Here is a 27,015-nt window from a genome sequence, read left to right on the forward strand (position 1 = left end):
GTGCGTTTCGCAAAATGCCTGTGTTCGCCACTGAAGTTGGTAACTAAAACCGTTGTCTGGCCATTTCGCAGTTGAACGAGACTTCGAGCAATGGCCACTTCCTGATCAAGCAATAACGTCTGGTTACTTTCGGCGATGCCCGTAATCGACTGCTCCCGTGGGCACTCAACACGCACAAAGATGCTACTTTAGAAAATTGAAATTGCTCCAGCCACAGTTCAAATAGAGCCCGACGTTTCGAGACCGACTCGGTCCCTTCCTCAGGGGGTGACTGTCTTGGTCATGGAAGTGTCGTCGCGTCGTGTTCTCTCACCACGGCTCCGGCTTTCCCTTTCCACCACGTTTCGGAGACCGTGAACGTACACCGAAGGCATTGTTCCCAGCGAGCGGTTCACGTTGGCAGGCGTATGCTGAATGTGCCAAGACTCGAGCAAGAGCCTCTTTCCCAAATTCCGTTCCGTTTCAATAACAGAAGCGCCGTCTAAGTCAATTTTATGGTCGTGCTTCTCGCAGTGCTCCGCCAGAGCGCTACGTTGCACTTCCATGTTCCTGACGTCGTTCTTGTGTTGGCGCATTCTTTCCGGGAAACACTTGCTCTCGCCTATGTAGCTGGCTGGACACTCAGAACACGACACTTTGTAGACAACGCCCGGGTGTAGCTCCCTCGGAGGTCGGTCTTTCGGCCGCGGTAGCAAGCGAGCGAGCGTCGAAACAGGTTTATGGATTACCGTGACCCCGGCTTTTCCTAGGACTCTCGAGAGCTGTTCACTTATGCCCGGCACATATGGAATGGCGACGCGGTTGTTTGGCGTCTTCGTTTCTCTTGTGTGCGGTGGTGTGGCCAGGGCGGAAAGGGGGTCGGGCGGTGTGTCGCTTGCAGGTGTCTTTCCGCGGTGCGGTGGTTGTCGTCTCGACAAACGGCGTGACGCCCGGCGGATGAACGCTTCTGTGTAGCCATTCCTTCGTAGCTCGGCGACAATCCTTTTTTCTTCTTTCTTCCTCTCACCTTCCGACGTGCAGATTACTCGTGCACGTGAAAGGAGTGCCGAAACCACTGAAGCTTTGTGGGCAGTTGGATGACAGGACGCAAAATGCAAATACCTGCCGGTGTGAGTTGGCTTTCTATACACCGAAAAGGTCATGCGCTCGCCTTGTCGTCTGACTAAAACATCGAGAAACGGAAGCGCCCCGTCTGGCTCTCGTTCCACCGTGAACTGTATCGCTTGGTCGACGGAGTTTAGATGTTCGAGGAAGCTGTCTACTGCTGCCTTCTTCATTATGCAAAAACAGTCATCCACGTACCTCACAAATACTTTCGGCCTGTCAATAAAGGAGCCCAATGCCGTCTCTTCTATGTGTTCCATTGTGAGGTTCGCAGCCGTAACGGAGATCGCCGCTCCCATCGCGGTCCCGCTGACTTGTCTGTAGAAGCTCCCGTTGACGCTGAAATACGTCCCCTTGAGGCAGTATTCCAGTAGGCGACACAGTTCGTCGACGCCCAGGCAGGTTCTTTCATCCAAGAGCTCATCTTGGTTCAACGCTGCTCGTGCGCTAGATACCGCTAGTGCTACGGGCACACTGGTGAACAGGGACACGACGTCGAACGAGACGAAGCACTCATCGCTGCTCACGGTCACATCTCTCATGCGCTCCAAGAAGTGGCTGGCGTCGCGTATGTGGGTTGGTGTTTGCCCCACGAGCGGCGCGAGAGTCCGGTGGAGATACTTGGACAGCGCCCGGAGTGGAGATGTAAAATCCACGATAGGACGGAGCGGAACTGTGGGCTTGTGGATCTTGGGAAGCCCGTAAAATCCTGGTGCAGAGCCGTTCCGGCAGATGAGCTGGAGGTATGTGTTTCTCGCCTTCGGGTGCGCTTTAAAGATATCCGCCAGGAGCTTGTTCATTTCCCTTTGGACACTTGGTGTGGGGTCCTTCGTCAGCTTTTCGTAGGCCGGACTGTCCAGCAGGTCTCGCACTTTGTCGTTGTATGCTGTCACAAAACGAGCGCTAAAAACGGGCGCGCCGCCAAATTCTTGCGGTAACGCGCGGAAGAGACGCCGGGAGGTCAAAAGAAAAAAAAAAAGAAGACAAACATTCAAGGCTCCCCGGGGCGCGCGTTCTCCCCGCAGAAGCGTGGCTTCACGACGAACCTCCTCACCCCACAGCGGCGGCCGAGCAAGGCCGCGATTTTTCTAGAACGAAGGAGGCGTGGTCAGACCGAGCTGAGTCATCCGACGCGGAGGGCAGACAAACCGTCTCGCCTCTCCCCAGCCTTCGCTGCGTACCGCGCCGACGAAATGACGAGAAATTTCTGGAAGGTGGCGCGGAAGGTATTTAATCGAGCGGCCGAGACGAGAAAGCAGGAGAAGACGGAAAGTTAGCGCCGGAGCGCGTAGGAATTCCGCCGTGTAGTCGGCGAAGGTTCTGCCCGTAGTGACAGATGAGGAGGAGACGGAAGTGAGCGCCAGAGCGCGTAGGGATTCCGCCGTGTAGTCGGCGAAGGTTTTCGTCCGTAGGGACGAAGCCGGAGATGAAGAGGATTTCCACCTGAGGGGTGAAGGCTCGGGCTACAGGCAAGAGCGTGTGTTTACCGCTATTGAGCGAGGACGCGTGGCAACAGCTGCGGGTGTGAAGCCGACGTGTTCCGGCGAAGAAGTTGAAGTTTGAAGAGTGGCCAATTGAAGACGGGAGGTTTCCTGGAAGAGAAACTTCGAGGGCTGCGGAACGACAACAACGCTGGACTTTGAGTGAGTGATTCTCGGAAGAGTATCACCTAGACTTTGGTTCCAAGAACTTTGGACTGAATAGGTTTTCTATCTCTTTAGCCTTTAAGTGTCTTGGTTGTTCAATGCATGCGACTGCATTGTAGTGCGTATTGTTGTCCGTGTCCGTTGTTTCAAGTGTGGCTGATTGTGTTGTGTAGTACGTTGATTGATTGGTTTGATTGGTGACATATTGTATGCAACTATTGTGGAGTGTCCATTTTTGTTAATTGTTTTCGATCTGCCATTATTGAGAATATAATTTTTGTTTGTTTATCAACTCTCGGCTCTGACTTGTTCTTTGGGCCACAACCGGCGTCTGCTGGCGCGCCAATAAGGACCACTTCTAAAATTGTCCACACTTTCGTGGTGCGGTTCGGGGGGCCGAGTCTTCGGCTCTTGGAATTAGCCCGGCGATCGCCTCCCTAATTAACGGGACCGGTGTGACAATTAATCTGGCGTCCGCGACATAGGACCTTTTGGTGCACAGTGTGTCCAAAGTAGTGAGAAAGAGCCTCGAGTGTTGATAGTGCTATCGGAACGATTCTGTGTGTTGTTCAGTGTTCTCGTTGACGAGTGCAGTGGAGTGTTCCGATAGACTGAGTGAGGCAGATACTTTTTGCACGCGGCAAGGTTTTATTTGCGAGACACAATGGATCTCGAAAAGTTAGTTGCTCTTGGTGAGAAGATGGGTCTTTCTGGCGCCGAACTACGGAAGTGGGTAAGCCAGAAGGAGAAAGAGGCGGTGGAGAGAGAGAGGTTGGCAGCGGAGAGAGCCAAGGAAGAAAAAGCCGCTGAGTTAGAACGAGAGAGGTTGGCAGCTGAGAGGGCCAAGGAAGAAAAAGCAGCTGAGTTGGAACGAGAGAGGTTGGCAGCTGAGAGAGCGAAGGAAGAAAGAGAGCAACAATTGAAGTTGGAGCTGGAGAAAGAAAGACTGGCAGCTGAGAGGGCGAAAGAAGAAAGAGAGGAAAGGGAACGGCAGCGACAGCACGAGATAGAACTCGAGCGGCTCCGTTTGCAACAGCGAAGTGAAACTCCGGTCCAAGCTAGAGTTGAAAGCAGCGAACGAGAGGATCACGGCTTCCGCTTGAACCCAGGCAAGCGGCTCGTAGCGTTTGATGAAAGGAAGGACGACCTAGACGCGTACCTCCACCGATTTGAGACGATTGCGAAGAGCCAGAATTGGCCGGAACATCAATGGGCAACTGCTTTGAGTACTTGCTTGAGTGGTGAAGCGCTCAGTGTGTACGGTAGGCTGACGCCGACCGCTGCAGCCAACTACGCAAAGGTGAAAGCTGCTTTGCTGAAGCGATTTAGATTTACCGTGGAAGGATTCCGGGACAGATTTCGGACAGGAAAGCCAGCTGACGGTGAGACGGCTACGCAGTATGCCGCCCGACTTTGCCATTATTTCGACAGATGGATTGAACTTTCAGGGACAGCACAGGAGTACGAGGAGCTTAGAGAGCTCCTAATTAGAGAACAATTTCTTACTAGTTGCCACCCAAGCCTGTCGCTGTACTTGAAAGAGAGGAGAGCTAAGTCACTTGAAGATATGCTTGAATTAGCTGATCAATTCTTGGAAGCGCAAGGTGGCACTAATTTGGCCAAAGTCAAGAAGGAGGGTCCCGAGGATTCGAAGAAATCGGCTCCCGAGGAAAAGAAGCGTGCACCGGAGAAAATTCCGCGATGTTTTCTGTGTAACCGAGTGGGTCACCGTGCTAGCCACTGCCGAACTAACTTCACGAGCCCCACGGTTGTAAAATGTTTCAAATGTGGTCAGACTGGGCACAAGGCCGACGCATGTCGTAACGGAGCGAGTCAAACTCACCAGGTATCCTGTGCACAAGTGGCGCCAAAAACCCTTGATGACGTCACTGATGGATTCGTAGAGTTGAAGAATGGGGAGAAAATTCTTATTGTGGGTGCTGTAATGTCAAAACAGCCAACCGGTGTTACGAAAGGAATGCCAACGCTGCCTGGAAAAGTTGCCGACAAAAAGATTACGGTGTTAAGAGATACCGGCAGCTCCACTGTTATCGTGCGGAGAAATTCGGTACGGGAAAGTGAGTTGACAGGCAGAACGAAGCCGGTTTGCTTAATTGACCGTACAGTTCGGATGCTTCCCGAAGCAGAAATTGAAGTTGAAACCCCGTACTTCAGCGGGAAAGTTACTGCTTTATGCATGACAAGCCCCCTGTATGACCTTGTCATCGGAAACATCGACGGGGCGCGAGGGCCAAGTGATCCAGAATGTTTGGGAGAAGACCCGAAGATAGAGACCTCGCCAACACAGCGGCCGCGAGATACAGTGGAGGAGCAGCCCGTGACAGATCTCACTAGAGCACAAGGTGAAGCTGCAGCGCAGGAGACAGCGAAGGAGAAGACGATCGTGTCGAATAAGTTCACGGGCCGAGCAACCGGACTTACGTCGGCACAACCTCAACCGACCGACAGTGTAAAGGAGACGCAGTTGGCCAGCCGGGCAAAATGTAGAGGCATGATCAAGCGGGTAAATAAACAGACAGGACCCGTCGAATGTAATGACGCGTTAACGGTGTCGGAAGAGACAACGATGGCTGAGACGACGCCTCAGATATCGTCGTTGGAAAGGGCTCGCCGAAAAAGAACGTGGAAGCACAAGAAGAGATCGAGCGAGCACCGCAAGAAAGGACGCAAGCGCAGCTCGAAACACACAGGATAGGTGCTGAGGTGGAATCAGATTGTGTTTGGCAGGGCTGAGTGACATATGTTGTGTTAATGTTCTTGTTATCCTGTGTCTCAAGTGTATGTCGAGTGAGTCAGTGTTCTGTGCGATGGTGTGATGTATAGTGTTGTATAATTGTTGTATAGACAGAATTTTGTACGTTTGTATTGTTTAGAATGTGTGATGAAGCGTTGTAGGCATGTACCTGTGGCTATATTTCATGTGTTGTGGAATTGAACTACAATGTTTGATTGTATTGAGTGATATATTGTGAATGTGAAGTGTCATGAGCGACTGATGGTGTTACAGTCTGTGAGAGTGTGTGGTGACTGTTCGCGCTCGTTTGTGTGGTTTTTTGAATATTATGAGATAATATTCTTAAAGTGGGGGGCAGTGTCACAAAACGAGCGCTAAAAACGGGCGCGCCGCCAAATTCTTGCGGTAACGCGCGGAAGAGACGCCGGGAGGTCAAAAGAAAAAAAAAAAGAAGACAAACATTCAAGGCTCCCCGGGGCGCGCGCTCTCCCCGCAGAAGCGTGGCTTCACGACGAACCTCCTCACCCCACAGCGGCGGCCGAGCAAGGCCGCGATTTTTCTAGAACGAAGGAGGCGTGGTCAGACCGAGCTGAGTCATCCGACGCGGAGGGCAGACAAACCGTCTCGCCTCTCCCCAGCCTTCGCTGCGTACCGCGCCGACGAAATGACGAGAAATTTCTGGAAGGTGGCGCGGAAGGTATTTAATCGAGCGGCCGAGACGAGAAAGCAGGAGAAGACGGAAAGTTAGCGCCGGAGCGCGTAGGAATTCCGCCGTGTAGTCGGCGAAGGTTCTGCCCGTAGTGACAGATGAGGAGGAGACGGAAGTGAGCGCCAGAGCGCGTAGGGATTCCGCCGTGTAGTCGGCGAAGGTTTTCGTCCGTAGGGACGAAGCCGGAGATGAAGAGGATTTCCACCTGAGGGGTGAAGGCTCGGGCTACAGGCAAGAGCGTGTGTTTACCGCTATTGAGCGAGGACGCGTGGCAACAGCTGCGGGTGTGAAGCCGACGTGTTCCGGCGAAGAAGTTGAAGTTTGAAGAGTGGCCAATTGAAGACGGGAGGTTTCCTGGAAGAGAAACTTCGAGGGCTGCGGAACGACAACAACGCTGGACTTTGAGTGAGTGATTCTCGGAAGAGTATCACCTAGACTTTGGTTCCAAGAACTTTGGACTGAATAGGTTTTCTATCTCTTTAGCCTTTAAGTGTCTTGGTTGTTCAATGCATGCGACTGCATTGTAGTGCGTATTGTTGTCCGTGTCCGTTGTTTCAAGTGTGGCTGATTGTGTTGTGTAGTACGTTGATTGATTGGTTTGATTGGTGACATATTGTATGCAACTATTGTGGAGTGTCCATTTTTGTTAATTGTTTTCGATCTGCCATTATTGAGAATATAATTTTTGTTTGTTTATCAACTCTCGGCTCTGACTTGTTCTTTGGGCCACAACCGGCGTCTGCTGGCGCGCCAATAAGGACCACTTCTAAAATTGTCCACACTTTCGTGGTGCGGTTCGGGGGGCCGAGTCTTCGGCTCTTGGAATTAGCCCGGCGATCGCCTCCCTAATTAACGGGACCGGTGTGACAATTAATCTGGCGTCCGCGACATAGGACCTTTTGGTGCACAGTGTGTCCAAAGTAGTGAGAAAGAGCCTCGAGTGTTGATAGTGCTATCGGAACGATTCTGTGTGTTGTTCAGTGTTCTCGTTGACGAGTGCAGTGGAGTGTTCCGATAGACTGAGTGAGGCAGATACTTTTTGCACGCGGCAAGGTTTTATTTGCGAGACACAATGGATCTCGAAAAGTTAGTTGCTCTTGGTGAGAAGATGGGTCTTTCTGGCGCCGAACTACGGAAGTGGGTAAGCCAGAAGGAGAAAGAGGCGGTGGAGAGAGAGAGGTTGGCAGCGGAGAGAGCCAAGGAAGAAAAAGCCGCTGAGTTAGAACGAGAGAGGTTGGCAGCTGAGAGGGCCAAGGAAGAAAAAGCAGCTGAGTTGGAACGAGAGAGGTTGGCAGCTGAGAGAGCGAAGGAAGAAAGAGAGCAACAATTGAAGTTGGAGCTGGAGAAAGAAAGACTGGCAGCTGAGAGGGCGAAAGAAGAAAGAGAGGAAAGGGAACGGCAGCGACAGCACGAGATAGAACTCGAGCGGCTCCGTTTGCAACAGCGAAGTGAAACTCCGGTCCAAGCTAGAGTTGAAAGCAGCGAACGAGAGGATCACGGCTTCCGCTTGAACCCAGGCAAGCGGCTCGTAGCGTTTGATGAAAGGAAGGACGACCTAGACGCGTACCTCCACCGATTTGAGACGATTGCGAAGAGCCAGAATTGGCCGGAACATCAATGGGCAACTGCTTTGAGTACTTGCTTGAGTGGTGAAGCGCTCAGTGTGTACGGTAGGCTGACGCCGACCGCTGCAGCCAACTACGCAAAGGTGAAAGCTGCTTTGCTGAAGCGATTTAGATTTACCGTGGAAGGATTCCGGGACAGATTTCGGACAGGAAAGCCAGCTGACGGTGAGACGGCTACGCAGTATGCCGCCCGACTTTGCCATTATTTCGACAGATGGATTGAACTTTCAGGGACAGCACAGGAGTACGAGGAGCTTAGAGAGCTCCTAATTAGAGAACAATTTCTTACTAGTTGCCACCCAAGCCTGTCGCTGTACTTGAAAGAGAGGAGAGCTAAGTCACTTGAAGATATGCTTGAATTAGCTGATCAATTCTTGGAAGCGCAAGGTGGCACTAATTTGGCCAAAGTCAAGAAGGAGGGTCCCGAGGATTCGAAGAAATCGGCTCCCGAGGAAAAGAAGCGTGCACCGGAGAAAATTCCGCGATGTTTTCTGTGTAACCGAGTGGGTCACCGTGCTAGCCACTGCCGAACTAACTTCACGAGCCCCACGGTTGTAAAATGTTTCAAATGTGGTCAGACTGGGCACAAGGCCGACGCATGTCGTAACGGAGCGAGTCAAACTCACCAGGTATCCTGTGCACAAGTGGCGCCAAAAACCCTTGATGACGTCACTGATGGATTCGTAGAGTTGAAGAATGGGGAGAAAATTCTTATTGTGGGTGCTGTAATGTCAAAACAGCCAACCGGTGTTACGAAAGGAATGCCAACGCTGCCTGGAAAAGTTGCCGACAAAAAGATTACGGTGTTAAGAGATACCGGCAGCTCCACTGTTATCGTGCGGAGAAATTCGGTACGGGAAAGTGAGTTGACAGGCAGAACGAAGCCGGTTTGCTTAATTGACCGTACAGTTCGGATGCTTCCCGAAGCAGAAATTGAAGTTGAAACCCCGTACTTCAGCGGGAAAGTTACTGCTTTATGCATGACAAGCCCCCTGTATGACCTTGTCATCGGAAACATCGACGGGGCGCGAGGGCCAAGTGATCCAGAATGTTTGGGAGAAGACCCGAAGATAGAGACCTCGCCAACACAGCGGCCGCGAGATACAGTGGAGGAGCAGCCCGTGACAGATCTCACTAGAGCACAAGGTGAAGCTGCAGCGCAGGAGACAGCGAAGGAGAAGACGATCGTGTCGAATAAGTTCACGGGCCGAGCAACCGGACTTACGTCGGCACAACCTCAACCGACCGACAGTGTAAAGGAGACGCAGTTGGCCAGCCGGGCAAAATGTAGAGGCATGATCAAGCGGGTAAATAAACAGACAGGACCCGTCGAATGTAATGACGCGTTAACGGTGTCGGAAGAGACAACGATGGCTGAGACGACGCCTCAGATATCGTCGTTGGAAAGGGCTCGCCGAAAAAGAACGTGGAAGCACAAGAAGAGATCGAGCGAGCACCGCAAGAAAGGACGCAAGCGCAGCTCGAAACACACAGGATAGGTGCTGAGGTGGAATCAGATTGTGTTTGGCAGGGCTGAGTGACATATGTTGTGTTAATGTTCTTGTTATCCTGTGTCTCAAGTGTATGTCGAGTGAGTCAGTGTTCTGTGCGATGGTGTGATGTATAGTGTTGTATAATTGTTGTATAGACAGAATTTTGTACGTTTGTATTGTTTAGAATGTGTGATGAAGCGTTGTAGGCATGTACCTGTGGCTATATTTCATGTGTTGTGGAATTGAACTACAATGTTTGATTGTATTGAGTGATATATTGTGAATGTGAAGTGTCATGAGCGACTGATGGTGTTACAGTCTGTGAGAGTGTGTGGTGACTGTTCGCGCTCGTTTGTGTGGTTTTTTGAATATTATGAGATAATATTCTTAAAGTGGGGGGCAGTGTCACAAAACGAGCGCTAAAAACGGGCGCGCCGCCAAATTCTTGCGGTAACGCGCGGAAGAGACGCCGGGAGGTCAAAAGAAAAAAAAAAAGAAGACAAACATTCAAGGCTCCCCGGGGCGCGCGCTCTCCCCGCAGAAGCGTGGCTTCACGACGAACCTCCTCACCCCACAGCGGCGGCCGAGCAAGGCCGCGATTTTTCTAGAACGAAGGAGGCGTGGTCAGACCGAGCTGAGTCATCCGACGCGGAGGGCAGACAAACCGTCTCGCCTCTCCCCAGCCTTCGCTGCGTACCGCGCCGACGAAATGACGAGAAATTTCTGGAAGGTGGCGCGGAAGGTATTTAATCGAGCGGCCGAGACGAGAAAGCAGGAGAAGACGGAAAGTTAGCGCCGGAGCGCGTAGGAATTCCGCCGTGTAGTCGGCGAAGGTTCTGCCCGTAGTGACAGATGAGGAGGAGACGGAAGTGAGCGCCAGAGCGCGTAGGGATTCCGCCGTGTAGTCGGCGAAGGTTTTCGTCCGTAGGGACGAAGCCGGAGATGAAGAGGATTTCCACCTGAGGGGTGAAGGCTCGGGCTACAGGCAAGAGCGTGTGTTTACCGCTATTGAGCGAGGACGCGTGGCAACAGCTGCGGGTGTGAAGCCGACGTGTTCCGGCGAAGAAGTTGAAGTTTGAAGAGTGGCCAATTGAAGACGGGAGGTTTCCTGGAAGAGAAACTTCGAGGGCTGCGGAACGACAACGCTGGACTTTGAGTGAGTGATTCTCGGAAGAGTATCACCTAAACTTTGGTTCCAAGAACTTTGGACTGAATAGGTTTTCTATCTCTTTAGCCTTTAAGTGTCTTGGTTGTTCAATGCATGCGACTGCATTGTAGTGCATATTGTTGTCCGTGTCCGTTGTTTCAAGTGTGGCTGATTGTGTTGTGTAGTACGTTGATTGATTGGTTTGATTGGTGACATATTGTATGCAACTATTGCGGAGTGTCCATTTTTGTTAATTGTTTTCGATCTGCCATTATTGAGAATATAATTTTTGTTTGTTTATCAACTCTCGGCTCTGACTTGTTCTTTGGGCCACAACCGGCGTCTGCTGGCGCGCCAATAAGGACCACTTCTAATATTGTCCACGCTTTCGTGGTGCGGTTCGGGGGGCCGAGTCTCCGGCTCTTGGAATTAGCCCGGCGATCGCCTCCCTAATTAACGGGACCGGTGTGACATATGCCTCCCTGTCGAGCAGGACCATTGCGTTCCCTTTGCCGGCCGGGAGGATGACAACCTTATCATCATTTCGGAGTGCATGGATGGCCTTACACTCCTCTCTCGACAGGTTGTGCTCACGGCGCTTTCCTATTTTTGATAGTACGCCGATAGCCTTGAGACGCACGTTCTCCCGAATGCCGCTGTCGAGTCGCCTTATGCCTTCCTCCGTAGCCGCGATGATCTTCGGCAGTGACGGACGTGTCGTGGTCGTGTTGAAGTTGTGTCCCTTTGCCAGCACGCTGTGCTCTGTCGGGGAGAGTTGTTTGGAGGACAGATTGACGACAGATTGAAGAGGATTGTCGCCGAGCTACGAAGGAATGGCTACACAGAAGCGTTCATCCGCCAAGCGTCACGCCGTTTGTCGAGACGACAACCACCGCACCGCGGAAAGACACCTGCAAGCGACACACCGCCCGACCCCCTTTCCGCCCTGGCCACACCACCGCACACAAGAGAAACGAAGACGCCAAACAACCGCGTCGCCATTCCATATGTGCCGGGCATAAGTGAACAGCTCTCGAGAGTCCTAGGAAAAGCCGGGGTCACGGTAATCCATAAACCTGTTTCGACGCTCGCTCGCTTGCTACCGCGGCCGAAAGACCGACCTCCGAGGGAGCTACACCCGGGCGTTGTCTACAAAGTGTCGTGTTCTGAGTGTCCAGCCAGCTACATAGGCGAGAGCAAGTGTTTCCCGGAAAGAATGCGCCAACACAAGAACGACGTCAGGAAGATGGAAGTGCAACGTAGCGCTCTGGCGGAGCACTGCGAGAAGCACGACCATAAAATTGACTTAGACGGCGCTTCTGTTATTGAAACAGAACGGAATTTGGGAAAGAGGCTCTTGCTCGAGTCTTGGCACATTCAGCATACGCCTGCCAACGTGAACCGCTCGCTGGGAACAATGCCTTCGGTGTACGTTCACGGTCTCCAAAACGTGGTGGAAAGGAAAAGCCGGAGCCGTGGTGAGAGAACACGACGCGACGACACTTCCATGACCAAGACAGTCACCCCCTGAGGAAGGGACCGAGTCGGTCTCGAAACGCCGGGCTCTATTTGAACTGTGGCTGGAGCAATTTCAATTTTCTAAACTTTTCTACCCAGCCAGACAGATTGCTGTCAAAATGTTTACGGTTAAAGATGCTACTGCGAGGTGGCAACGTGACGCAATCATCGACTATGCGTAAGGCTACGCCACGATGTTCGTTCTCGATGTCGAAATCTGGGGAAACACAGTTAACGAAACTGACGAACAAATCACGCAGATTAATTATTGCTCCATACTCTTGCAGAAAATCCATGCCAAAAATGACCGGCCGAGAACAATTGGGCAGTACAAGGAATGATGCTACAAAAGCCGTCGCACAAATCTCAAGCCTGGCGGTGCACCTTCTTATAGGGGATACGAGGTGTCCTCCAGTGGTGATTAGTTGAGGGCCATCCCACGTTGTCAGCACCTTGTGTAGACGGGTGGCCAATGAAGCATTCATCACCGAGTAATCAGCTCCCGTGTCGACAAGCGCAGTCACCAGATAACAGTCGACGGAAACGGTAATGGCAGCGGACGTTCTGTTGGGGGTTTCACAAACAGGCTATAACGGCACGTCGTAAGGCAGAGGTGGAGGGTATTTGTCGGTTCGCGTGATAGCGGCCTCACCTCCGGAGGTCGCCGTTTTCAGTTTCCCCGGCGTGGGCTTGCGCCACTGACACCAGGGGACCCAAAGGCGGGTCAGGCGCGGTGCGTTGATGTGGACGAACGGAGTGATGGTGACCGTGACTGTCGTCGCGGCGGGACAGGAGCGTGATGACTACCTTCCACGTAATCCACAATTTCTTGTGGGCGCTCACCATAGCGTGGACAATGTGCATCTGGGTGGAATCCGCGTTGGCCGATTCGTCGGTAGTAACAGTCACGGTACATGTGTCCAACCTCGCCACAATGATAGCACAAAGGACGATTGTCGAGTGCACACCAGACGGTGGACTTCCGCGGGCCAGGACGAAAACTGGCCTGAGAAGGCAGGAGATGGGCTGGACTTGGAAAGCGTCTGGGGGTCCCAGTAGGTTGATGAGCAAAATGTGCCGTCGACGGCGTAGAGGCGATTAGGGCATCCGCCTAGGAAAGTGTGGGAGGTTCGACTTGCAATGGTGGTGAGGATTGAACGAACTGCCTGATTTCGTTACGAACGACGTCCGTAAGAGCAGCGCTACTGGGAGGGGACGCTGCATGAAATTTCCGAAGTTCTTCGCGTACAACTTGCCGTATGAGTTCTGTGAGGACCTCCCTGTTATCACGTCCTGGTACAAGCGAGCATGCAGCGGACATGGCCGTCTGACGCTCTTACTGCGACACCCGCTGCCGAAGCATGCGCTCCATAATTGTGGCCTCACATATGAACTCGGACACAGTCGTACGAGGGTTGCGCACAAGGCCCGCGAAAAGTTGCTCCTTTACGCCTCGCATTAGCAGGCGCACTTTCTTGTCTTCTGGCATGTGGGGGTCAGCCCGTCGAAACAATCGCGACATTTCTTCGACAAACATGGCGACGCTCTCGTTCGGCATTTGAAATCGCGAAGAAAGTGCCTGCTCCGCTCTGTCTTTCCGTTCGGGGTTACTGAACGCCTCGCGAAGCTGCCGATGGAATTCCTGCCAACTTGTGAATGAAGTTTCGTGGTTCTCATACCACACTCTTGCCGCGTCTAAGAGGGAGATATACATGTCCTTCAACTTACGCCGATAGTCCCAGTCGTTGATGGCAGCGACTCGGTCGAAATGGTCAAGCTAGTCTTCGCCATCCTCACTGGCATCACCATGGAATGGGTTGGGTGTGCGAGGCGTGTTGATGACACAGGGTACGCTTGCGATTGGGTCATGCTCGGTTTGGGTTGCGGATGTGGCAAACATTGTCCTCACGGAACTTGCCAAGGGGCCGTACTGTGGTGGTAGTCCTTGAAGGCGGCGGCTGCTTCGATAGATGTCAGCAGACCCTGGTGCACTGGCGGTGTTGCTTCTGGTTCAGGACCAGCAGGCATAAGACGTTGCAGCACAGTACCCAGCACGTCCACCAGTCTGTCGCGAGAGGAAACGATAGGCAAGAACTCGAAGTGGAGGACTGTTTACTCAGCCACAGCTGCCATTCACTTCTTCGCTTTCGTCTTCTGCCACCAACACAGCGTGGCAATATTCAGCAGTGCTTGAATTCATTATGAATTATTTTCACCGGTATGTCACAGTTTCGCGGGGCCACATGGTCGGCTGTGTTTAACTTGACACCAGAACTGCTCTTGCACATAGCTCAGTGCTCTTTGAAACCGAAACTGCGACTGGGCACTCTAAAAACCTCTCTAAATAAATAACTGTGCGAACAAGGTTTCCAGCCGTGGTAAGTGGGTCATAACTGGCCTATTACAATGAAAAAATACAAATTGCAAATTTTTCATGTCGGTGCTCCTTTAACACAACATAGCGTGAAATAAGATGCCTTCTCTTCTCTCCTGGTAAAGATCGATCAAACTGAAATGCCACGCCACTTTGATCTAAACAGGTTGTCAATAAAAGGAGTGGTCTTCAGACACATTCAACCTGTTTCTTGTTATGTTTGCTCTTCGAATATTCAAGCCTAGAAAAAGTATTCTCACACGCATACATCAGAGAAAACTGAAACAAAAGCTAGAGAAAGGGAAGCTTGAGCCAGCTCTGCCGCAACGCAAAGCTGTGATGCGATGAAGCATACAAACAAGATGAAGCTGCTGTCATGGAACACCTCTATACAACACCTTTTCATTCTTTCTTTTTTTTTTTGAAGAGCAGGCTTCGCAGATCCCCGAAAATGACGTCGCAGATACCAATTTGAGAACCACTGTGGTAGAGCAACAGACGCATCATTTGGAAGTAGTAGGTTTGGTACCTGCTGCTGGCAAGTTGTCTGATCATTAACTTCAATTTTTTCGAATTTAGTATATCATAATTATAACAAATAGCAACACCTATACTTTACTTGACTTGATTGTCTGTTGATTCTCATGAATTTGTGTCCAATAAATAAAAATGAGCCCTTCAATTCCCTTTCTCTGGTTCAGTTGTTTCTCGTACTCCGCTGTAAAATGTTGGCAGATGGTCGCTACAACACTGTGCAGTCTCTTAGCAATAAAATGTTTTTCTCGCAGCTTTCTCCAACCTCTAACCAGTGCTTTGCACAGGTAAAACTCCACCTGAGCAGCACGCTCATTAGATTTCTAGCAAAATGCATCACTTGACGATTAAAGGTACCAATACCGCTCAGTAAACGAGACACATCATGGCACGGTCATCAACAGCAAATGTGAATCACTGGTGTGAACCGGCCCATCACGTCAACTAAATACATGGGCACGAAACAGTGACACAGAAATTATGCATTACGGAACAATGGCACACGTTACGAATAGGTGCAGTGGAAGAGCACCTAGCTGCACCACATGTGGCAGGACTGCAACCTGCACAGCAGCTGCGAGAGTTGCCTTCAGCGGCAAGCATTGGGGCGCTTCTGCAACATTTATGAAAGCTGCTGGCCACCGAGACGAAAAACCCCTTCAAGCTTAATATTTTTGCTCACCAATATGGTTAGAGAAAATTTGGTCAACAATACAGGTTGAGAAGGTCCTATCAGGTGAAATATGTGATGAAAATAAATAAACCATTGCATAGTTTCTCTTGGGAGTTGACTGGTTGATGCATAAGTGTGCAGAGTTATACCGTATCTTGTGGTAGTAACCGTCTCTCGCATACCAGTGTCGGGCAGACTCGACATAGAATTTTTCTTTTTTTTTTTTTCTAGCATTTGACTGCATCCAGGACTGCCCAATAGAAGCACAAACTTAAAATTGCCCTAATGTGGACAATATGCAAAGCCACATCAGCTTTACATGCTTTCCTAAAGGGGGCTTTCTCTTCCACCACAGCAAAATACTTGCACAAGGTATCGTAGAAAGCGTTTTTTAGGGGCGAAGCTCTTTATAGCGGCACCCGTTCGTCCCGCGTCCCGTCGTAGTATGTAACCAGTCTTACGCTTTGATCTGCAAGGTGGTGCCAAGTATAACATTTTGACCTCCAAGGTGGTGCCGGTGAGAGATTTCTTCTGTGCGTTGTTTAACAATAAAAAATAGTGCTCAATGTACATACGAATGGCTGCTAATGGGGAATGAGAGACAGGAGCATTCGGCTTTTAGTCAACGCGCACGCTGCGATCCCCATTAGCAGCCGTTGGCATGTACATGGAGCACTATCGGACAAGAAAGGGTTGCTACATTATACTCGCTGGGTGTAACGTCCCTAGTTTTAGAAAGGTTTAGCGAGCGTTGAGCCGCAGGGCCATGAATACAATGAACTAGTATATACCATGAATGAATTCGAGGTGGTTAAAGGGGGGAAGCAGATACGAAATGCAAGTCGTAAGAAATTAAAAGCTCAATCCTCCTGTCTCTCATTTCACATTAGCAGCCACTGGTATGTACATTGAGCACTATCTGACAGGTAAAGGTTGCTACGTTATACTCGCTGGGCGTAACCTCCTTGGTTTTAGAAAGGTTTAGCGAGCATTGGCCCACAGTGCCATGAATACAGTGAACTAGTATATACCATGAACTCAAGGTGGTTGAAGGTGGGAAGTAGACCCGAAGCGCAAGCCGTAAGAAAGTGTGCGCGTGCCACCTCTTGTTTAGTCCATGGAATGTCCACTGAATGGCGGTGCTTCTATATGGGGAATAGTATATGATAAAAAGATGCGAGATGGTGGGACTTGGAGTGTTGAATTAGATGGATGAACGGACACACAGACAGATGCATGGATGGACGCATCAATGGAAGCAGGGGCGGATGCATGAACGAACGCAGGGACGGGCGCAGGAACAGACGCATGGACGGTCACACAGACGTACGCATGGACGGACGAATGCTTCGCCCCACTCTCCATCATTCACTCCGTGGATATGCTGCAAACTTTTTTTTCCCACGTGTTCTGCACTGCCAAAATGCAATCATATGGTTCAGATATTCTACACGCTGCAAGCAACACAGAGGTTCAACACAGAGGGTGAAAGGTTTGTCATACGAGTGTGGGACCCTAGGTTTAAAACCTAGCGGCCGACAGAGAACTTAATTATTTATCTTTTTACCTTTATTTCATTATAGCAGTAGATCTAATGTAGGGTTGTGCGGATAGTAAATTTTATGTTCGAAGCTAATAGTGACTTTGTTTGAATCATTTCGAACTGCACTTGAATAGTCTATATCACATATTATAAAGAAAAGATGGCTACATTTGTCGTGGCCCAACTAGCCAGTACACATTTTTTTTTAATTGAAACAAGGCATGTACAAATATCATTCGTTTTGGTTCAACGGAAATAAAAGCAAATTTTGATATTCGCAGAATTCGACTTTCAGTAGAATGAGGTGGACCCGTAAGCTATGTTACATTTTAAAATTTGCAATATCTGGAGCATACATGCTGGCATAACAATATTTTAAACTTAAAAAAAAAAAAGAACAGATCTACGAGCAGTTCATTTACCTAGAAGCGGCAGTGCAGAATTTCTTTGAGATACCTACTCACAGGAGAGCACCCGTCCACTGCAGTGAAACCACCTCTACAGAAGAGGAGCAGGGAGGCTCACATGCATTTGTCATTTCGAATACCTTGAAATTGCCAATAACATTAATTCGAAAAGAAGCGAATTCGACTATGTTAGACTGAAATACGTGACGCAAGGTTGCCGATGAGAAGAACGAGAAGAGACAGACTTCTCATTGGCAACCTTGCGCCACGCATTTCAGTCTAATATGTACCAACTAGCCCAACATAACGTACTGTTAACTATGTTAATATTCGTTCAAATATTTGCAGTGCTCGAATATTTGCACAAGCCTAGTCTAACATGACAGTGCGATGGATAAATGGACACACAGTTCTCTCTTTCAGTTGGCTTAGATCTTAAACATCCAAGAGGTTGGCTAGTGTTTAAAAAACTATGGCAGTTGCTCCTAATAGTGGCCCAATGGGTGTGCACCATTGCTACTTTATATGGTCGAGAGCACCTCGGGAAAGTTTTCACCCAAAGAGCGCACAACTCTCATCGTTGTAAAGATTCATACATGTGGGGTATACGAACAAGCCTCTCACCCTGAGGATGTGTGCGGACTCCAGCATCTCGGCCATAAATGTAGAGACGCCCTTGAGCTGCTGGTCACCAGCTCCGATGCGCGTCAGCACGGCATCCACAACCGTCAGCTCGGCAGAATCACATGGCACAAAGCTTCCCACTTGAGCCATGAGCACTGCTAGGGCCACCTTGTGGAACAAAGGTTAGATGACAACTCTGAATTCAGGAAGCTAGTGCCAGTCACAACAACACATTAACACATGTGGGGACACAGCACCACTCAAGACTTTGTTATGTACTTGCACATAAGCTTTCTCATTATTAAGTCACCTAAACCAACGTTTCACAAACTATTAAAGAGAGAAACAAATTTCTGCCTATGCTGCCTTGTTTATGCTGATAATTTCACAGCAACAAAAGAAAATTTCATAGCAAAAAAGACACACTTAGGACTGCAAATTGCTTTATCATGAAAAAAAAAAAAAACAATGTTATTGCTCATATGGAAAGCTCATACAAAGTGATTATACAACCAAGGTACTATCTGTAATGTTGCCCTGCTTGACTATGGCATCCTCTACATGCTGAATCATAGCTTCAAGGGCTTTCAGTAACCACTATAGCACACAACATATACAGTCGCCGACCGATTTTCCGGACTCCAAAAATTCGGACTTGTTGGATATTCCGGACTTCATAAATGCACCGTCAGGGATTCCATAGAGCTAATGCATTGTTTCGACCGATTTTTCGGGCGAATTTGCCCCTGAAAGTTCGATTTTTCGGACTAAATCGCTCGTTTTGTGCCACGCTCCAAGCCATTGTGAACGCCGCCATGTTGGATTTTCTGTCGGCTTGGCTAAGCTTGGTCTTCAGATGCCTTTCCTGCCTCCGAGATTGGAATGCGCACGCCATGTTTTAAAGTTTCGGAGGCCGTGTTTGCTTTATAAAAGACGCGGTGATGGACGCCGTTTTTTCGTCTTCGGTCAGCACTATCGTCATCACATCGCACGGAGAGGAGGCGAAAGAAGGATTCTTTTATTGTCGTTGCAGCTTTTTTCAGTCGCCATTCTGCACGTGTTGTGTCGCGTAGCGTCGAGACGTTGTGTGCTTCGCAGCGGCTATCTGCGGCATCGAATTTTGTGTTCTCGGTGCCATGGCTCCGCTATCTGTGCCATCGCGGGAGCCAGGTGGTGTGAAGAAGCGTGGGAAGTATATGACCCTTACGATGGAGAAGAAAGCTGCCATAATCAAGCTAATAGAGAGTGGACGTTCGCAGCTAGATATCGCTGGATGACGGTCGACGCCGGATGGCGGTCGTCGTTGTCGTCGGATGACAACGACGACCGCCCGCAGCCGTCGGAGATCGCCAACGCGGTGACAATTTTGTCGAGCGTTTACGGCGACGATGTCACCTTGGCGCAAATACGGGCAAACCAAATTGCCTCCAAGCGTAGTTTGAGGCAAGGCAGCATCAAGGACTTTTTTAAACCTGCCTGATGCAATAAACTTCAGATTTTTGGCGAAAACGAATTTTTCGGACTGTTCGATTTTTCGTACTTTTTTTCGGTCCCCGCCAGGTCCGAAAAATCGGTCGGCGACTGTACACATAAATCTGCAACTTCTTGCTTGACGAACAAGGCAAGTAATAACTTTAAGTGTTCGGTTAAACAACTCTGACCCTAAAATCTAATCTGGCTGTAAAAAGTACATTTATACCCCAACGTAAAAAAGTGGACAAAATCAGCAATTTGCCTTGCTATATCTAAACTTTGGCAAGTTAAAGTTCTGCCTCTAATGCGACATCATGTCACTAAAAAATTCACTTTTACACATAAACTGCCACATGAATCTTAGAATACTATAGCTGTATGACAATTAAAAAAACTTATTTCAATAGAGATAAAAAATCCCTTTGATTGCATCTGAGATTGAACAATCATAACATGATGCCATGCCACTGGAGTCTTTTTCAGAATAGCCTTACATCCAGTGTAATGCCAAAAAAGAAAAAAAAATATATTTTCAATGCGCAGTGTTAAGACATGTTAAGTAAGACTATTGCACATATTCTGCCATCAGAACCTGCACCAATGCGTTGCCTCAATGGTTCAACAATGCGTTGCCTCAATGATTGCCTCAACAGTGCCTCAATGGTTCTAATGTGTATTCAAAGATTGCTAGGGGCACTGCTGAAGTGCACTTCAGAGCACTAACAATTGCAGGAGTACAGAGGACACATGGTCTGCTGTGTGAAGCACAAGCACTTAAGGGGGGAAGAGGCACTTAGCCATCAGGCATCTTATTATTTGAGCTAGGGTGATAAAAACTTATGAGATGGTGTATTTACACGTGCAGATGTCAAATATGAACTCAGTTTTTTATGTACCTCTTACCATTTAGTTTTTAATTAGTCATTAATTAAAAGTTATTTTGATCATGTTTTCAGTAAGTTGGCTCTACAGTTCTTGGTGAATTAAATGTCATTGCATTCTACAATTAGCGAAGAGTGCAAAAAGCAAGTTTTATGGCTCTAGCTTTCCTACAACAAAAGTTATAAAGCTTAGAAGTTCATCCTTCCATTATCAGGGAACAATAATTTTTGTATTTCATTTTTTCTAAAAATTTATGGTGTCCTATAGTTACATATGGCCCTTTCTTGCACTCACCAAGCATCCAGCTTCTCAGCAAGGCAAAAATTATCAAATTCCAGTGTACTAAAGTTGAGAAGCGCTTGTCAGAAGAATGAAAGGTGGCCAAAAAACTGAAACTGAGAAAATGGCAAAAAACAAAGCTCTGTATATTCAAGGAATTCTCCACAAACAAAAATGCTTCTCTTTGCATAGAAATGCCTCAGAAAGCACCAGGGCAGTAGTCTTTGTCACACTTTTGTTGTTGCCGCCGCTTTGCTTGTTGCAGGAACCTGGAAGATGCTGAACGCTTTTGCTCGGCACTCATGATCCGACGAGAATCCTTCTCTTCTACCCATCGCTCGCTCATGGAGTTTCGCTATAACTGAAGTTCTTTGAGGATACGTGTGGAGGCTTCTTTCATTCATGAATTGAAGCGCATCACGGCCTCAGCAACAGCAGTCTCAATAGCTATTAGTGAAGCATGCTTCTCTTTAGGCATTAGAGACCGTTTGACAAAATGGAGTGCCTCGTTTGCATTTTGTGTCTTGCCTTTTTGGCAGTTCCTTGTCACAAAGTCGCTCGTAGACTGGAAGTAGTGCATCACGGATATTTTGTGGGAAGTTGTAGGTGTGTCTTGGCAGTGGTTCTCCCCTTGCAGCAGAAGCATTCTGCTTGCACCATTAGTCACTGCCACTTGGGCACAAGGTGTGGTTGGACCTCCTTTCATCAGTCGAGGTCACATGATAATATGTGGCCATGGCGGCCTGGTGCATTGCATCTACGTCACCAACATTGGACTTCAGAGCCCAGCCATAGTATCTCGACAATTTCTCTATGACATCACCTGTCAAGCGGCCTCTTCCACTTAGTGTTTCACCAGAACCTTTATGCTTTTGAACAAGATTGCGTAGTCCAGTAGCAATTTGTTTTTGAACATGGTTTATGCAGTCCTCTTTTTGAACCTGAATGAAACCATAAACTGTTGAGTCTTCAACAGCACGAAATGATCTACTGTCCCCATCACACAGCACCACTCTGTACCGCAAGCCGTGACAAGAAATTGAGCGCTCAAGGAGAGCGACTGCTGCCTCCACTTCCATGTGCCCTGATCTGCACTCTGTATTTTTTTGGCAGATGTGCGATGATTCCCAAACCAAGTAATTTGGGTGCTCTTTTGGTGGTGTGCGCTTGCAGCCGGCACAAGAATTTGACAGGACAACATAGTCTAAAACATAGCTAGAAAACAACTCTATAATAACACCCACACCAATGTGCGACAGGTGGCCTCTGGTCATCCATGTGCCATCATAACAGATGGCCACATTACCTGGGTTGTCAAAGCGCAGATCTTGGTATAATGTTTTTACTGACATGGCACAATCAGAGAGGACCTTGTCTGCAGCTCTTGTTGCCGCAGGATTCAGTTTATTTTTCAAATGATTCTGATAGCTTTTGTGGTGTCACCTGTGAGAAATTCCCATTACAGAGAAGATGTCGTTTAGGGCTGCCTGGCCATTTTCTATGCTTTGCATGGCACGAGATGCACGGATATTGACTTCAAATGCAGCGTATTTAGCCTGACTGGGTACCCTCCCAGAACTCCACTCAGTGTCAACAAGTCCACAGTTGCAGCACTCTGAAATCAGCTTCATCGCAAGTCCATATTCACGCTCACCTTTTTCAATAGAAATGGTCCTACTGCATGTCCGGCATTTAGCCGTTCTTTCAAGAAGCTTGTTTATCGTGGATAAGTCGATCCCGTAGGTAGCTGCTGACCGGTCCGAGTCCTCGCCCGCTGTCGCGAATGTTTGCAGCTTGCGCTTGCTCACCGAAGTTGCCGATAAGCTGCTGATCTTATGAGCACTCACTTTCTGCTGTTGCGCACGATCGGCGCTTGTCAAAAAGGTTGTCTTTCCTTATGCACTGCCTATCACCGACTTCGTCCGAGGCGGCCGGGGAAACAGGCGGAGATGTCGGCGTTTCATCCGACGGATCGTGTTCCGTCGGCGCGTGTTGGATATACCCGCGCCATTATCTCTTTTTGCCGTAGATTTCTTGCGCTTTTTCCAAACTTGTGAGCAGTGCGGAACTTGCGATACGGCTTCGGCATTATGAAAAGTTCTCAAGCCAGGTTTAAAACGTGGCCAAGAGCGTAGGCCTAACGCACTAGCCCGGTGGCTGCGGCGCACTACGCCGGGCTGGTTCGGCGGCATGCCCGAATGTGCAGACTTGAGAAACATTTGCTCCAATTTCTCGCTAGCTCGCGCAAGTTCAGGAAGCCGACGAGAACAATGTCATGTGAGCGAGATACACTCGCCGCTTCATGTGCGCTTTACTGCCGCCCGCAGGAGACAGCTCAGGAAAACGTGGCCGAGAGCGCAGGCCTACCGCACTGTCCCGGCGACTTCGTCGAGCTCGTTCAGCGCCGTACCAGTATACCGTCGAACGTAGAGACTATACAGAGATGCTTGCTCTAATTTCTCGCTAGCTCACGCAAGTTCAAGAAGCCAACGAGTACAAAGTGACATACACTCGCCACTTCGCATGCGCTCTTCTGCCGCACGCAGCAGACAGCCCGGGAGGCCCGGCGAATGGGAAGGCGCGATTTAGTCACTGTGCTCACCGCACCAATAGGCTCAGGCAACGGGGCTTTTTTTTAATGCGGATTCACAGCGTGCATACTGAGTGGAAGAAAACAAGCGCGGCAGGATATGAAAGAAAAAGGGCGACTCTTTCGAATGCGACCAAGACGGCTGCTGTAGCAAACGTAGAACGGCAACACCACAGCACTGAAAAAGCCTGTTTTTCACGCGTCCATTGCTAAAATTCAGCTCACTAACGTCGCATAAACTACTCTTATGGCTAAATTACCAATCAAGGACGCGTGAAAATTGGCGAGATTATGCAGCTATAGTGGGAGAATCTAAATATAGCATTTTAAAAAAAAACATAATTTTTTAGCGTTTTTCGGTCTCAAAGACCCGCTTCTCCCCTTAAGTACCAACATTTGTTGCCCTTTGTACAATCATATCTTAAGTGAAAAATGACAACACTCACTGATCGTATATAGGTCGATTTGCCCCCCATGTTTGGACCGGTGATAATGTAACAGGAACTGGAACCTGCGAGGAAGAAACGATAAGAAAGGTCGAAGCCAACTATTTAGCCCACAGAGTTTGGTACTTCAAACCTCTGCGAGGACAGGCAGTTTCAACATCCAAGCTACAACATTGTCATTACAAGTTAGACATAACACTTATAAAAACAAGTACTGCACACTGCCAAGCAAACAGCACTAAATTGTCTAAAGAGACCTACATTATAAATTTCAAGATAAATACACACACAACCACGAAAGTAATAACATGCAAACGGTATCACACATGCAACCTCAGTTAAATGCCTAACACAACAGTACAGCTGGTGAAACCTGCAATTTTAGGAACATCTACTGCAAAATTATATTTTAAGTGAACGTGTTCCTACAAAAAATTTCCAACATCATCGAAATAACCTTTTTATATGTGCTAGTTATACAGCTCAAATCATTTATAATGTAATTGCTTACAGTGTAGTACTAGCCATAATACATTAATTTCTACTCCCGTTTACCCTCATATACTTCATGTACAGTGTACCTTAACTGTGCAGTTGCCCGATATGAAAGACTGGCAATAAGGCGGCTGCTAAAAAATTCTCAGAGAAATGATGGAGTAAGCCCGCTTCTCAGAAGGGGTGCACTGTGCACAGATGGAGCAACGACCACGTTCTAAAGAGGAACGGACATGGAACGGGAACGAGTGAGAAGAGAAGGAAAGGGTGGGGAGTTAGGGGCATGGTTTAGAATGTGACAGAGAAGCCTTTGTCTGCTCCACTTCAGCTGCTTGACATGGGTGCCAAATAACTCACTTACAGTCCTTCTTAGGGAAAAAATAAAAAGAGCATTAGTAGACGTAAGTCACCTTTGCGCATATCGACATCATTGGGGATAACGAATGCCCACATTTGAAAAAAGTGCACGTTAACACTAATTGTCTCTTTTGTAGCGAACTATGTGAACAACGACGAAGCAGCAAGAAATGGCAAGCCACAGCATTGGTGCACACGCGCGCCCCGAGCTTGCGCTTGTTTGTATTTTCGGCCTGGTGACGTTCCTCGCTCTACTGGCGTTCCTCGGCCTTCCAGTAGGTCTGTACGTAAATAAACTATGTGACGTCTGGTGGAGGTGTGTGGACTCCCGTAAAAACCTGGAACTTCGCTCCCGTAAGCTTCCCCCTCTACGTGACACGAACATGGCCACCAAGACGCCTCTCCAGGTAGAACCTTCGATCGGCCATGTCACTTGCGGCGCCGTGTATCCTCAATGAGATCCTTCTATGTTCACAGGCTCCACTACGTCGGACGTCGAAGATTGGTTGGCGAGGGATCACAAAGTCGGCGCAAGTAACAAATGGGATGACCCAAGTAAGCTGCGCTACGTCACGTTCTACCTTGCGGACACCGCGCAACTGTAGTTTAATAAACACGCAGCTGACATTCCTACGTGGTCTGCTTTCAAGACTGCTATTGCGGACGTTTACGTCACAGCGTTTACGTCACCCTGCGCAGCAACTAGGCGAGACCTACGCGAGCTACATTGAAGATGTGTAGCATTTATGCAACCGCGTCAACTCTACCATGCCTGAGGAAGAAAAATTCAGGCACATTTTGAAAGGCATTGACGACGGCGTCTTTCAGATGTTGCTCGCGAGAAATCCCCCCACAATTATTGCTGAGCTCGTTTCCCTCTGTCAGAGCTTCGATGAGTTGCGTAGGCAGCGCACAATTGCTCGTCAAGCCCTCACGACGCCTGACACGCTCGAGCTTGCACCTAGATGCCCATCCTACCGATCAGCAGCCGCTGCTTTCGACAATCAAGGACTTCGTCCGCGAAGAGGTAGCGCGCCAGCTGTCACTGCTGCCACTGACACATGAGCCCACGCAAGCTTTGGCACCAGACCTCCAACACGCCATTCGGACCCAAGTCGCTGAGGCCCTTCCTCTGATGCATCAGCAACCACCTGTCACTACGCCTCTCCCGTACGCCGCCGTCGCTGCTCGGCCTATGCGACAGATATGCCGTATGCTCAACCTGCCACGCCCCCCCTATGTCGTGCCTACAACCCCAATTGCTGCGCCGTATCCCTTCACGAGATCTTCAGCTCCATTTTATCGTTGCTCAGACGCCTGGAGGATGCCGGATAATAGGCCCATCTGTTTCGCCTGGGGTATCGCTGGACACATCGCCCGCCACTGTCGCCGAGATCCCCCTCCAGTTGACACCGTGGGCAGGCCAATTGCGTCGTTGTCTAGGACGCCATCAAGGTACACCACTGACGGTCATCGACCCTTTGCAAACCACCGGTCACCATCACCCCGACAACGCTCCCTGTCACCTATGCGTCGCCGACCTGCTACGGAAGAGGGAAACTGATCGCTGCAGCTTCGGAGGCAACAGCTGCATACCATTCGAACTGCTTAAGGCCTCCATCTTTCTCGCTGCAAAACGTTATCGACGTCAATGTTGAGGGGACCGCTGCACAAGCGCTTATGGACACAGGAGCCGCCGTTTCCATGATCTGTGAAACCTTATGCTGCAAGTTGAAAAAGGTGACGACGCCTCTTTCAGGCCTGATGCTCTGCACGGCCAACTCGCAGTGCATAAAACCTACAGCTGTGTGCACTGCACGTGTCATTATCCAAGGTGAACTTTATGCCATAGAATTTTTTGTGCTGGCATCATGCTCCCACGAAGTCATTGTTGGATGGGACTTTCTTTCGCGTCATCGGGCCATCATAGATTGCTCACGTGCAGAAGTTGCCCTTACACCGCTGCCAACCTCTTGTTTGGTAGATTCTCTTTCTGAATCTTACAAACTTGTCATTGTTGCATACACGGAAATAGCACCGAGAACATCCACCCTTGTCGCCCTGACCTGTACAACCACTCCTGCCAGAACTGTTTTGTTCACTCCGTCTGACGTATTTACCCTCCGTCGTAACCTACACCTGCCCTTTGCCATACTCACCATGAAATCCGGCGCTGCCGCCATGCTCGTTGCAAACTCGCTATCGTCGCCAGTTACCTTACTTCGCGGAGAATGTTTGGGTGACATACAAGGTGTTGACCTCTTGGGCCCTCTAGAGTTTGCCGAACACTCACCTCACCTCCAGCTCAATGCTATGATGCCACCTGTGGCCACAGTGCCCA

At 49.3% G+C, this 27,015-nt stretch overlaps 1 protein-coding gene across 2 annotated transcripts in view; it reads right to left on the reverse strand.

Annotated features, from left to right (window-relative positions):
* The window catches only part of LOC119185177 (DNA mismatch repair protein Msh2), a 157,354-nt gene that overhangs the window by 28,548 nt on the left and 101,791 nt on the right, over positions 1-27,015 (reverse strand). For both annotated transcript variants that reach the window (XM_075883121.1, XM_075883120.1), the window contains exons 21-22: positions 23,823-23,887; positions 18,153-18,320 (exon numbers count right to left, since the gene is read on the reverse strand). In XM_075883121.1, the coding sequence (XP_075739236.1) occupies positions 18,153-18,320; positions 23,823-23,887 (233 nt within the window). The remainder of the gene's footprint in view (positions 1-18,152; positions 18,321-23,822; positions 23,888-27,015) is intronic.

Source organism: Rhipicephalus microplus, unplaced genomic scaffold (genome assembly GCF_043290135.1).
Source record: "Rhipicephalus microplus isolate Deutch F79 unplaced genomic scaffold, USDA_Rmic scaffold_15, whole genome shotgun sequence".
Taxonomy (NCBI): domain Eukaryota; kingdom Metazoa; phylum Arthropoda; class Arachnida; order Ixodida; family Ixodidae; genus Rhipicephalus; species Rhipicephalus microplus.